General features: G+C 44.0%; 1 protein-coding gene across 14 annotated transcripts in view; it reads right to left on the reverse strand.

The window, feature by feature from the left end:
• CEP72 (centrosomal protein 72) overlaps positions 1-13,086 on the reverse strand; it is a 42,744-nt gene that overhangs the window by 18,392 nt on the left and 11,266 nt on the right. For 9 of the 14 annotated variants that reach the window (XR_011530501.1, XR_011530502.1, XR_011530500.1 and 6 more), the window contains exons 4-6: positions 12,697-12,805; positions 3,957-4,135; positions 2,163-2,375 (exon numbers count right to left, since the gene is read on the reverse strand). Coding sequence is in view for 11 of the 14 variants with exons in the window: in XM_070587281.1 (XP_070443382.1) it covers positions 2,163-2,375; positions 3,957-4,135; positions 12,697-12,805 (501 nt within the window). In the remaining 3 variants the exon portion in view is untranslated. The remainder of the gene's footprint in view (positions 1-2,162; positions 2,376-3,956; positions 4,136-12,696; positions 12,806-13,086) is intronic. The other 5 variants (XM_070587284.1, XM_070587288.1, XM_070587289.1 and 2 more) reach the window with 1 other exon arrangement.

The following is a 13,086-nucleotide window of genomic DNA, read 5'->3' on the forward strand; positions in this document are numbered from 1 at the left end:
GATCCACCTCACAACACTGGCCGCCAGCCCAGGCCCCTCCTCTGGGCTATCACTGCTGGGCTCTCACACTGAACAATGTCCCCATGCCCTCAGGCTCACCTCGAGTAGAGCCCGGCCCAGGAGGTCCCCAGCTGACCCCGGCCTCGAGTGCCCGCGACCCGAGTGGACGACACCAAAGTCGTCTGGCTGCCTGGGTCAGAGATCACTTGGACAGCGCCCCCTCCACCCTGAGCTCCACATCCATCACCAAACTTCACCAAGTCCATCGACCACCACCAGCAGGGCCAGGCCATCCCCCTCACCTTGCTGGGACTGGTCTACCACATCCACTTAGATGGACCCTCCACTGCCCACAACAACCCAAACACACGTTGGTCACTCTGTGCCACCCTCCCAGGGACAGATATAGCTCGTTGCAGCCCATGCACTGCCACGCCGTGTCACCTCCACCTGCAACCTGCGCTTCTCTTCCTTCTCCCCGCTCCGGCCTCACAGCCTCTGAGTAAACCCACCCACCAAAACCCATGGCTAAGTCTAGCCACCAGGAACCAGCAGACAAGCTATACTGGGGGTCACCCCACAAAAGTGAAGTGTGAATGCTTCAAAATCCCCAAGGTTACAGAAGACAGAAAGATTGAGAAATTGTTCTGGGTCCCAGGAGTCTGACAAGACATGACAATTAGATATGCTGTGGGCACCTGGATGGGATCCTGGACCAGAAAGAAAAGGAAGTCGTTGGAACATCTAGTGAAATGTGAACAGGGCCTGTGGGTTAAGTGGCCGGTCTGCGGCAAAGTTCATTTCCTATTCTAGAGAGTTAAAGTGCTAGTTACTCAGGGGAGTGCCCTTGCTTTTAGGAAACTACACTGGAATGTGTAGGAGTGACAGGACATCCTGCTCCAAGAAGGTTCTGAAAAAGACCAATGACAGAATGTGTGTGTGCATGCATATGTATGTATGGACACACACACAAACGTTCACAAGTACACGCACACACCCAGATGTACATACATGCACATGTGTGCATATACTCACGTGTACATTTGCATGTAGGGATATACACACACACTTGCGGGCATGCATATACACGTGCACACCCACATGCAGGGACACAATACACACGTGCAAATACATGTGTGCACACACACATGTACAAGCAATGCTATTCGTGCATGCACAGGGACGCGTATGCACATGTGTACATACACATGTGTGCATGTACGCCCACGTGTACATCCATGTGTAGGGACATGTACACACGCATACACATGTGTACGTGTATATATGTATGCACCCACACAGACACACACACATACAGAGAGGGGGAAGGAGGGCAGGGGAAGGGGCACAACAGAGCCGACGTGGTAAACGTGAGCTCCAGGGGAGTCTGGATGAGGCAGGCATGAAGCTTGGTTGTTCTGTGATGGTAGCTTTTCTACGTTCACTCTGAAAAGTCACAGGGCCCACATTTCAATGAAGAGGTCTAAACATCAAGCACGTGTGTGTCCATGAGCAGAGGGGAAATGATGAATTCTGACATTCAATGGAAATGGGGATCCTGTGCACCCCACACACCACAGCACCAGGGTAAGGTCTCAGGATACGGGATAAAAGCGACCGGTCTGGGAGACAATGAGAGCAGAGGGGATGTAACAGGAGTGTGACCCCTGGCCTCAACACCATGCCCTGCTCTGCAGCAGCAACAGGCAACCTAGGCAGGTCTCCACCACAGCCCGTCCCGCCTCTAAAGCCCCCATGAACTCAGCTCAGTGAGCCTCAGGAAAGTGTTAGGTTCACTCACACTGGGAGGTTTTCTGACACGCTTACCACATGCATGCGTACGACACTCTCAATTAACTTACTCAATTTTCCTCATCTTTAATTTTTAAAATGCAGCTGCTGTCATAACTTGGGCCAAGATTATATATTTAGAAGAAAAAGTGTGTGTGCAGAGAAAAACAGCAAAGTACTTACAGACCAGGAATCTAAAATACTGAATATAGTATAGATTTCAGTGAATGAGATTCTTTCCTGAGACATTTTAGAGTTCCACAAACAAATAAATAAAATACAGAGAACAGGAGAAATTTCACAGCATCAGCAAACACGGTGAAAAAGACTGACCTGCTTAGGAGAGCGTTACGGGGGTTGTGTGAGACTACCTGGGTGTGGGGCCAAGTGTGGGCACTGCCCAGAGGGGCGGTGGGCCTCAGACTCGTCCCCGCGCTGCAGCAGGAGCTCTCCACAGCACTGGCTCTGAACCCTCTTCTCTGGACAACACCCTCTGGGGCTGCTTTTCCTCTTCTCATGGCCCTTCTGTACGGAGTCCCCACACTGGAGCTGGACTGACTGAGGACTCAACAGATGTCTGGATTCTATTTTATTAAAAAACATATTTAAAGTTTTAGTTCATTAAAAATTACATTTTAAGCTTCTGACAGTAAATGCTATCTCCTAAGTCTATTCCTTAAGTTGATTAAATAAGAAAAAGATGACTGAGTGAGTTAATAATGCAACGGCCAACCCTGTAGTGAACCTGCAGCCATCACTGCGCACAGCACTACAGGCAGGGGGACTGGCACTGCCCGACTTCAGAGTTACTGCACAGCTGGGAATCAAGACAGTGTAGGAGGAACTGGGACAAAGACAGACACGACAACAGAACAGAATCCAGAATCCAGAAGGAGGCTCAGGCCCATCAATTGATTTAACAAATGCGACACGGTTATTAAATGAGAAAAAAAGACAGTCTTTTCAACAAATGGCATTAACACAACTGGACATACATGGGGGCCATGGACAGCCTGACCTATTATCTCACATCACACTCACAAATTCACTCGAAAGAGTGGATCACTGACCTAAACACCGAAACCATAGGATGTCTCTACCTCTATAGGAGAAAATCTTCATAAGCATGGGGCAGACAAAAATTTCTTTACAGGGTACAAAAAAGCACAAACCATTAAAGGAAACATTTGATAAATGCACTTTGTTGAAATTAAAACTTCTGCTCTTCGAAGCACTATTAAGAAAACGAAAGGCAAGCCACAGAATGGAAGGAGATTTGCAGTACTGTTATCTGAGAAAGGGCTTACATTGAAAAACCATAAAGAACTTGTATAACTCAATACCAAGAAGAGAAAAAGGAGAGGAACAGACTTGAATAGAAACATCACAGAAGACAGACAGACCAATGGCCCATGAAGAGATTTTCGTGACAAGTATTCGGGAAAATGCAAATTAAAACCGGAATGAGATACGACTATATACATAGGAGAAGAGCCAGAACTTAAAAGACTGACATTACCAAGAGGTGGCAAGGACACCCAAAGGGCAGATGTCCTCATGCCAGCAGTAAATCCTGGGATTTCAGACCAAATTTATGCCTCAACCTGTTGTTGTCTTCATGGCAAGCTCTCAGAAACTCATAATGGAGGAAGAAATGAAGCTAAAGCTTATACCCAAGTCCTAGTAGAAAGCAGAGTCCCCAGCTGACCACGTGAAGAAGTCCATCCACGGGGAAGACTGCACAACATCCTCGTCAGGTTTAAAGTTCTAAACATGGCAGCCTGAGCTCCAAGTGCTTCGTAAAGCTGAGTGAACACCCCTTGCGGCTGACAAGGACGTCAGTTCCACTAGCCACAGGACACCTTACCTTCTTGTGTGCTTTGACATTTCACCTCTGCCCTGCAATTTTAATTGATCTGAGGAAGAATATAAGTTAAACCACCATACAGTATGACTATACTCAACTTAAATACATTGACTTTTTCTTTTAAAATTCTATAATCCAAATTACTGATATTTACAAGTACATAAAGACTTCATGAAGATTCTATATTTAAAGGTAAGTTTTCTAAAAACAGCAACTGTGCATCTTGAAGCCAGCGATGACTGACATCCAGAACAAGCTGGATCCACCACCCGGCCCTCACAGTGGAGTGGCAGCATACCTTGGGAACTAGGCAAGTCAGTCTCTCGCTCCTTCTGGCTGGAACTTTTGCTCCCAGGAGGGTTGCTCAAGCCCCACTCACACTCGGCAATGAGGTTCAAGACCGCCTCGTCATCTGCGTCCATAACCAAGCACTTCTTGGCCGAGGAGTCGGTACATCTGGCTCTGGAGTGGCACGGTCTGCAAAGAAAAGCCAACCCATTGCTGTCACTTCAGCCAGCAGCACATTCCAATGCGCGCAGACCCCGCAAAGGGAGGCGCTCCAGCTCATGCAGGCCCTAGCGAAGGGAGGCGCTCCAGCTCACACAGACCCCACAAAGGGAGGCGCCACAGCATGCGCAGGCCCCACAAAGGGAGGCACCGCAGCTCGCACAGGCCCCACAAAGGGAGATGCTGTTCTGCCAGCACCGACATAAGGGCTCTGCAGAGGAGGAGCTGGTGCAACCACAGAACAATGGCTCTCGGCACCTTGACAAAAGTGAAGTCAAAGCAGGACTCAGCAAGGACGAGTGGTGATGGAAAGGAAGGTCACATAATGTTACCACGCCATCCCAGCATGTGAAGAACCCCACCAGGATCTGTTCAAGAATGAGAATTCCAGAAAGCTGCTGTGTTCTGCGATCTTCTAACGTGCTCTTTTCCCAGCATATCCACGACGCGATACACGTGATCAAGAAAGTGAAAGGAGGGGCCAGCCCTGTGGCACAGTGGTTAAGTTCGAGCACTCCACTTCAGTGGCCCAGGGTTCACGGGTTCAGATCCTGGGCGTGGACCCAACACCGCTCGTCAAGCCACACTGTGGCAGTGTCCCACATAAAATAGACGAAGATTGGCACAGATGTCAGCTTAGTGACAATCTTCCTCAAGCAAAAACAGGAAGGTTGACAAGAGATGTTAGCTCAGAGCCAAGCTTCCTCACAAAAGAAAAAAAGAAAGTTAAAGGATGTGTGTTCCAAATTTCTATTTTTATGTTAAGTGAAAATGTTTCCACACTGACTGAAATGTGAGGTGCTTTAGAATATGACATCCCTCCCAAGGATGACCCTCCACATGAGGATGAACACACTCAAAGGAGACCTCATTTCCAACAAAGGCAGCTTAAAATACCACTCTCCAAAATAATACTCAACCCACACACTACGAACATACTCTAAGAGATTTATTTTCTGCACTGCCAGTGTCCCCGATCCCTGCAGGAAGGGACTGGGTTCTCCTTCCGGGTCCACCCACAGGAGCCTGACAGCTGACACATTTCGGCTCTTGTGGATCTCTGCTGTCACCAGCGGATCATAATGAGGTTGCACCAGATCCATAAAGATCTATTAGGTCCTTTGAACTCTAAACTCAGTGATGATTCGGTCTTGAGATTATCATGGACAGGTAAACTACTAAACATTGCTAAAAGAAATTAGAGAAGACATAAATAAAAGGAAACGCATTCCACGTTCATAGATGGGGAGACTTAACATGGTTAAAAATGTCAGTACTACCCAAAGCAATCTACAGAATCAGTGCAATCCCTATTAAAATCCCAACGACATTTCTTGCAGAAATAGAAAAACCCACCCTAAAATTCATCTGGAATCTCACGAGACTCCGTATAGCCAAAACAATCTTGAAAAAGAAAATCAAGTATTAGAACTAGACTCAGACATGGCAGAAATGCTGGAACGACCAGACCAGGATTTACAACAACTATGATTAATACGCTAAGGGCTACTGTGTAAAAAGCAAACAGCCAGGGCCGGCCCAGTGGCACAACGGTTAAGTGCGCACGTTCCACTTTGGCGGCCTGGGGTTCACCAGTTGGGATCCCAGCTGCGGACATGGCACTGCTTGGCACGCCATGCTGTGGTAGGCGTCCCACATATAAAGTAGAGGAAGATGGGCACGGATGTTAGCTCAGGGCCAGGCTTCCTGAGTGAAAAGAGGAGGATTAGCAGCAGTTAGCTCAGGACTAATCTTCCTCAAACAAACAAAAAAAAAGCAGATGGCCATGCAAGAGCAAGTGGGAAACATAAGGAGAGAGATGGGAATTCTAAGAAGGAATCAAAAAGAAATCCTAGCACTCAAAAACACTAACAGAAAGGAAGAATGAATGCCTTTGATGGGCTCATTAGTAGACAGGCCATGGCTGAGGAAAGAAATCTCTGAGTTTGAGGCTATCTCAATAGAAACCAAAAAAAGTGAAAAGTAAGGAGGAAAAAAAGGCTGAAAAAAGAGAAAGAAAACCAGAATAGAATACCCAAGAATCAAGGGACAACTACAAAAGGTGTAATATACACGTAATGAGAATATCAGAAGAGAGAAAGAAAGGAACAGAAAAAACTATTTGAAGAAGCAAAGACTGAAAATTTCCTCAAATTAACATCAGATCCCAAACCACAGGTGCAGGAAGCTGTGAGAACATCAGCAGGACAAACATCCAAAAATTACATCAAGGAACATCGTCTTCAAACTGGAGAAAATCAAAGACAAAGGAAAAAATTTTGAAATAAGCCAGAGGAAAAAAAATGCCTTACCTACAGAGGAAGAAATCTGACTTCTCCTCAGAAACCAAGCAAGCAAGAGAGAGTGGAGCGAAATATTTAAAGTGTCAAGAGAAAAAAAGCTATCAACGTAGAATTTGACATCCTGAAAATTATCATTCAACAGTGAGGGAGACATAAAGACTTTCTTAGATAAACAAAAATTGAGGGAATTTATGGCCAGTAGACCTGCCTTGTAAGAAATGTTAAAAGAAGTTATTCAGAGAGAAGGAAAATGATACAAGTCAGAACCTTGGGTCTACATAAAGAAAAGAAGAGTACTAGAAAAGGAATAAGAGAAGGTAAAATAAAAACTTTTTTCTTATTCATAGTTGATCTAACATAAAAGTTTGTTTAAAATAATAACAACAACAATGTATTCAACTATGTATGCTCATGTTTTACGTGCATGATTATAGCTTAGATTTAAATGAAATAAACGACAGCAATGATATAAGGGACAGGAGAGAGGAATTATGAATATTTTGTCAGTGTAAGGTATTTGCACTGTGTGTGAATCAGTATAGTGGTATTTGAAAGTGGACCTGGATTGGGTGTAAATGTACACTGCGTACTCTAGAGCAACCACTTAAAAAAGAAAAAATATAACTATATGCTAAGAAAGGAGAGAAAATGGAGTCTTACAAAATGCTCATTTAAAACTACAAAGGGAAGAAAAAGAGCAGAAGACAAGAATAGTAACACAGAACAAGGGCAATGAGTAGAAAACAGTAACAAATATTGTAAATATTAATCCAACCATATCAGTAATCACTTTAAATATCAATGATCTAAATACACCAACTAAAAGACATAGATTGTCAGAGTGGATCAAAAAACAAGACCCAACTACACGGTGTCTACAAGAAACGCACATATAAAGACACATAGATTAACAGTAAAGAAATAGAGATAAATATACCAGGCTGACACTAATCAAAAGAAAGCTGGAGTAGGGGCTGGCCCCGTGGCCGAGTGGTTAAGTTTGTGCACTCCGCTGCAGGCGGCCCAGTGTTTCGTTGGTTCAAATCCTGGGCGCGGACATGGCACTGCTCATCAGACCACGCTGAGGCAGCGTCTCACATGCCACAACTAGAAGGACCCACAACGAAGAATATACAACTATGTACCGGGGGGCTTTGGGGAGAAAAAGGAAAAAATAAAAAAAAAAATCTTTAAAAAAAAAAAAAAAAGAAAGCTGGAGTAGTCATATTAATTTCAGACAGAGCTGACTCCAAAGCAAGGAAGGTTATCAAGAATAAAGAGAGGCATTACATAATGATAAGGGGTCAATTCTCCAAAAGACACTACAATCCTTAATGCATATGCACCTAACAACAGAGCATCAAAATACGTGAGGCAAAAAACTGATACAACTACAGGAGAGACAGACGCATCCACTATTACAGGGAGAGATTTCAACACCCCTCTAATAGAAAGAGACCAATCCAGCAGGCAGAAAACCAGTAAGGACACAGTGAACTCAACAACACCATCAATGAATTGGATGTGGTGACAACTACAGACCACGTCATCCAATGACTGCAGATTACACATTCTTCTCAGGCTCACATGGAACCTTCACCAAGACAGGGGATGTCCTGAGTCATAAAACACACCTTTACAAATTTAAAAGAAGAGAAATCACACAATGTCTGCTCTCAGACCACAACGGAATTAAACCAGTAATCAATAACAGAAGGATAACTGGAAAATCCCAAAATACTTGGGGATTAAAAAACACATTTCTAAATAACGTGTCAAAAAAGAAATCTTATGAGAAATTAAAAAACATTTTGAACTATATGAAAAAGAAAATACATCTTACTAAAATTTGTGGGATGCGGTGGAATCAATGCTTAGAGGGAAATTTACAGCATTGAATGCATGTGTTAGGAAAACAGTAAGATCTAAAAAGTAATAATCCAAGCTTCCACCTTAGGAAACTAGAAAAAGAAGAGCAAATAAAATCCAAAGTAAGCAGAAGAAAAAACCTAACAAAAATTAGAGCAGAAATAATGAAAGCCGGCCCCATGGCCGAATGGTTAAGTTCACACGCTCTGTTTCAGCAGCCCAGGGTTTCGCCAGTTCGAATCCCGGGCACGGACATGGCGCTGCTCATCTAGGCCATGCTGAGGCAGCATCCCACGTGCCACAACTGGAAGGACCCACAACTAAAAATATACAACTATGTACTGGGGGGTTTTGGAGAGAAAAAGAAAAAATAAAATCCTAAAAAAGAAAAAAATTAGAGCAGAAATCAATGAAATTGAAAACAGGAAATCAATAGAGAAAAACCAACAAATCCAAAAACCAGTTTATTACAAAGATAAATAAAATCAAAAAATCTCTATATTGGGTTAATTAAGAAAAGAAGAGAGAAATTATGAACATCAGAAATGAAAAAGGGGTACAACTACAGATCCCACAGACATTAGAAGACTAATAAAGGAACACTATAAACAACTCTATGCCCACAAGTCTGATAATCTAGATGTAACGGAGCAGTTCTTAGAAAGACACAATCTACCAAAACTCACTTGAGGAGAAATGGATAATCTGACTAGACATATTTATTAAAGATATTGAATCAATAATTAATAGCCTTCCAAAACACCAGGTCCAGATGGGTTCACTGGTGAATTCTACCAAACATTTAAAGAAGAAATTACATCAATTCTCTAATCTCTTACAAAAGATAGAAGCAAAGGGAATACTTTCATTCTATGAGGCCAGCATTAGCCTAATACGAGAAGCAGCAAAAACAATACAAGAAAGCTATAGACCAATATCTCTTATGAACATAGATGCAAAAATCCTCAACAAAATATTAGCAATTTGAATCCAACAATGTATAAAAAGAATTATACACCATGACCAAGTGGGATTTATTCCAAGGGTATGCAAGGGTGACTCAACACTGGAAAATTAATTAATGTAATCCACCACATCAACAGACAAAAGAAAAGAAAAATCACATGATCCTATTAATAGATGCAGAAAAACCATTTGGCAAAATCCAACATCCATTCATGATAAAAACGGTCAGTAAACTAGGAACAGAGGGAAACTTCCTCAACTTGATAAAGAACACCTACAAAAACCTACAGCTAACCTCACTCTTGGTGGTGAGAAACGTGAAGCTTTCCTGCTAAAATCAGGAACAAGGCAAAGACGTCCACTCTCACCACTGCTTTTCAACATCATACTGCAAGTCTCAGCAAATGCAATAAGACAAGAAAAGAAATAAAAGGTATACAGATTGGGAAGGAATAAATAAAACTGTCCTTGTTCACAGATGACATGATCCTCTACGTAGAAAATCCCAAAGAATCAACTGGGAAGAAAAAACAAAACTCCAGGAGCTAAGAAGTGATTATGGCAAGGTTGCAAAATACAAGGTGTTATGGGTCACACTGTGTCCCCCAATGCCTGGGACCGCTGAATGTGCCCTTATTTGGAAATAGGGTCTTTTTTTTTTTCTTGCTGGGAAAGATTTGCTCTGAGCTAACATCTGTTGCCAATCTTCCTCTCTTGTTTTTTTCCTCCCCAAAGCCCCAGTACATAGTTGTATATTGTAGTTGTGAATCCTTCTAGTTCTTTTATGTGAGCCATCGCCACAGCACAGCTACTGACAGATGAGTGGTGTGGTTCCATGCCTGGGAACTGAACCTGGGCCGCTGAAGCAGAGCGTGCCAAACTTTAACCACTAGGCCATCAGGGCTGGCTCTGGAAAAACGGTCTTTACAGAGGTAATCAAGTCAACATGAGGACATTCTGGTGGGCCCTAATCTACTATGACTGGTATCTTATAAAAATGGGAAATTGGAGACAGAAATACACATGCATAAAGGGAAGATTCTGTGAAAAGACACAGAGAGGGGCTGGCCCCGTGGCCCAGTGGTTAAGTTCGTGCGCTCTGCTGCAGGTGGCCCAGTGTTTCATTGGTTCGAATCCTGGGCGCGGACATGGCACTGCTCATCAAATCACGCTGAGGCGGCGTCCCACATGCCACAACTAGAAGGACCCACAATGAAGAACATACAACTATGTACTGGGGGGCTTTGGGGAGACAAAGGAAAAAAATAAAATCTTTAAAAAAAAAAAAAGACACAGAGAGAAGACAGCCACATGAAGATAGAGGATTAAAACGAGGCATCTACAAGGCAAGGAACACCAAAGACTGCCAGCAAACTACAAGAAGCGAGGAGTCATGGAATGGATTCTCCCTCAAGGCCTCCAGAAGAAACAACCCAACCCTGTCGACACCTTGACTTCAGACTTCCAACCTTAAGAACTGTGAGACATTTCTGTTACGTTAAGCTGCCCAGTTTGTGGTACTTTGCTCCATCAGCCCTAGGAAACTAATACACAAGGTGAGTATACAAAAGTCAAATGCTTTCTTATATACCAGCAATGAGTAATTTGAAATTAAAATCTCAATTAAATTTGAAATTAAAAAACAGTAACATTTACATGAGCATCAAAAAATGACATAGTAAGGTATAAATCTAAAAAAACACATACAAGACCTATATGAGGAAAACTACAAACCTCTGATAAATGAAATCAAAGAACTAAATGAATGGGGAGATGGTCCATGTTCATATACAGGAAGATTCAATAGTGTCAAGATGTCAGTTCCTCCCAATACAATGTGTAGATGCAAAGCAATCCCAACCAAAATCCCAGTAAGGTATTTTGTGGATACTGTCAAATTGACTCTAAAGTTTATATGGAGAGACAGAAGACCTAATATTGGCAACTCAATACCGAAAGAGAAGAACAAAGTCAGAGGACTGGCACCATCGACGCATGACCTCATATAAAGAAAGGGGCTGGGAAGCTCTTTGGGGCCTCTTTTATAAGAGCACCAACCCCACTCATGAGGGCTCTACCTTCATGACCTCATCACCTCCCAAAGGCCCTATCTCCTAACACCATCACATCGGGGGTTACAATTTCAACATATGAATTTTGGGGGGCAAGAAAACTTTCAGAACATTGCACATGGTAGCAGGTGCAGCTGTCTACACAGCAATTAGTGTGGTCCGAAATGGGGAAGTAAGGGGGCGGGGGCTCCAGGGGAGGCATCTGAGGAAATAGGAGAGCCCAAGGATTTAGAACTGATCTTGAGACATTAGAGCAGAAGTTGGCAAGTATGGTCCACAGGTCAAGTCTGGCCCACTGCTTATTTTTATGAAGTTTTACTGGAACACAGTCATTCGTCTAGGTATTGCCTATGGCTACACAGATACAGTTCATAAATTGAGCAGAGATCATATGGCCTACAGAGCTAAAAATATTGCCTCTCCAGCCCTTTAAAAAAAAAGTTGGCCAACTCCTACATTAGAGGAATTTACAGATGAGTTAAGGCATATAATGCGAGAAAAAGATAACTATTTAAAGCTTCAGACAAAACAAAATAGTGTACAAGAAGAGTACATAATTGTAGCACATTACAAGCAATGTAAACACAGTTTATTGACTTTTGCCCTTTATAATCAACCCATACACACAGCACAAAGACTCTTTATGGTTTCAGAACACATTTAAATGCCATCAACCCTGACAACCTAAGCTTAAACTTAAAGACGCAGATGGCAGGAGACAGGAGGACAGGAGGTGGCGTGGAAGTGATGCACAGGCAGCACATGCTCCCACGGCCCAACCAGAGCCGAGCCAGGAGCACTGGCCACAGGGCACTGGGAGGAGACTGCAGGAGGAGCATATCCCCCGAGCTGTCACCACGGGGAGGGGAAAGAAGGGCCATGGCAGCAGTCAGATCACACCCACAAACGGCACTGTGGTTGTACCATTGGGAGATGAGAGAGCAGCTCCGTCAGAAGCTGGAAGCAGGGAGAAGCAGAGGTGGCTGCCACTGAGCAGTGGGCCAAGGAGTGGGACAAGGGACTGCTGTTTCTCATCACAAATCCTTGTGCTATTTGATTTTACACGTATTACCGTAATAAACATCTTAAATATTAAAAATAGCTTGCAGAAGATGTGGACACCAGGAAGAGAGAAACTCGGTGCCACCACCTCCTTGAGCCCCAGGTGGCATCGGTGCCTGTCCCTCCCTCTTCTCTTGTGTGTGTGCCCTTTAGGTGGCCATCAGCACCCAAAGTAGTTTACATCCTTTAGTCAAACATTCTACCAACAGGCAAGTCTGAACAACCTCTCTCAAAGTTCAGACAGCACTTTTGCTCATACCTTCCGACGCTGGAAACATCTAGGAAGCTCTGCTTTGAGCTGAGTGACTCCTCCGAAGCAAAATGCAGCCAGGATGCTTTCCGCTCGCTCTCTCGCACAGGGCGATCGTCTAGGGAGAAAACGCCACAGAGGAACGAGCAAGCAACAGGCCCCTACACCCAATCCCGCAGGTGCACCTTCCAGCATCCCTGGAGCACACACCTTCCCCTTGGGAGGCAGCAAGGGCGCCCCCGTCACCTGCCCTGCTGCACACTGCACATGAACAGGACTGCCATTGCTTGTTCTAGGAGCTTCCACCCCTTGGGGCTGACACTGCCACAGCATCTCCCCAGAAGCACTAGGGAGACCCAGTAAAGGAATGCCGGGCTCTGGTGGCTCCACATGGTCTCC

This window comes from Equus przewalskii, chromosome 20 (assembly GCF_037783145.1).
Source record: "Equus przewalskii isolate Varuska chromosome 20, EquPr2, whole genome shotgun sequence".
NCBI lineage: Eukaryota > Metazoa > Chordata > Mammalia > Perissodactyla > Equidae > Equus > Equus przewalskii.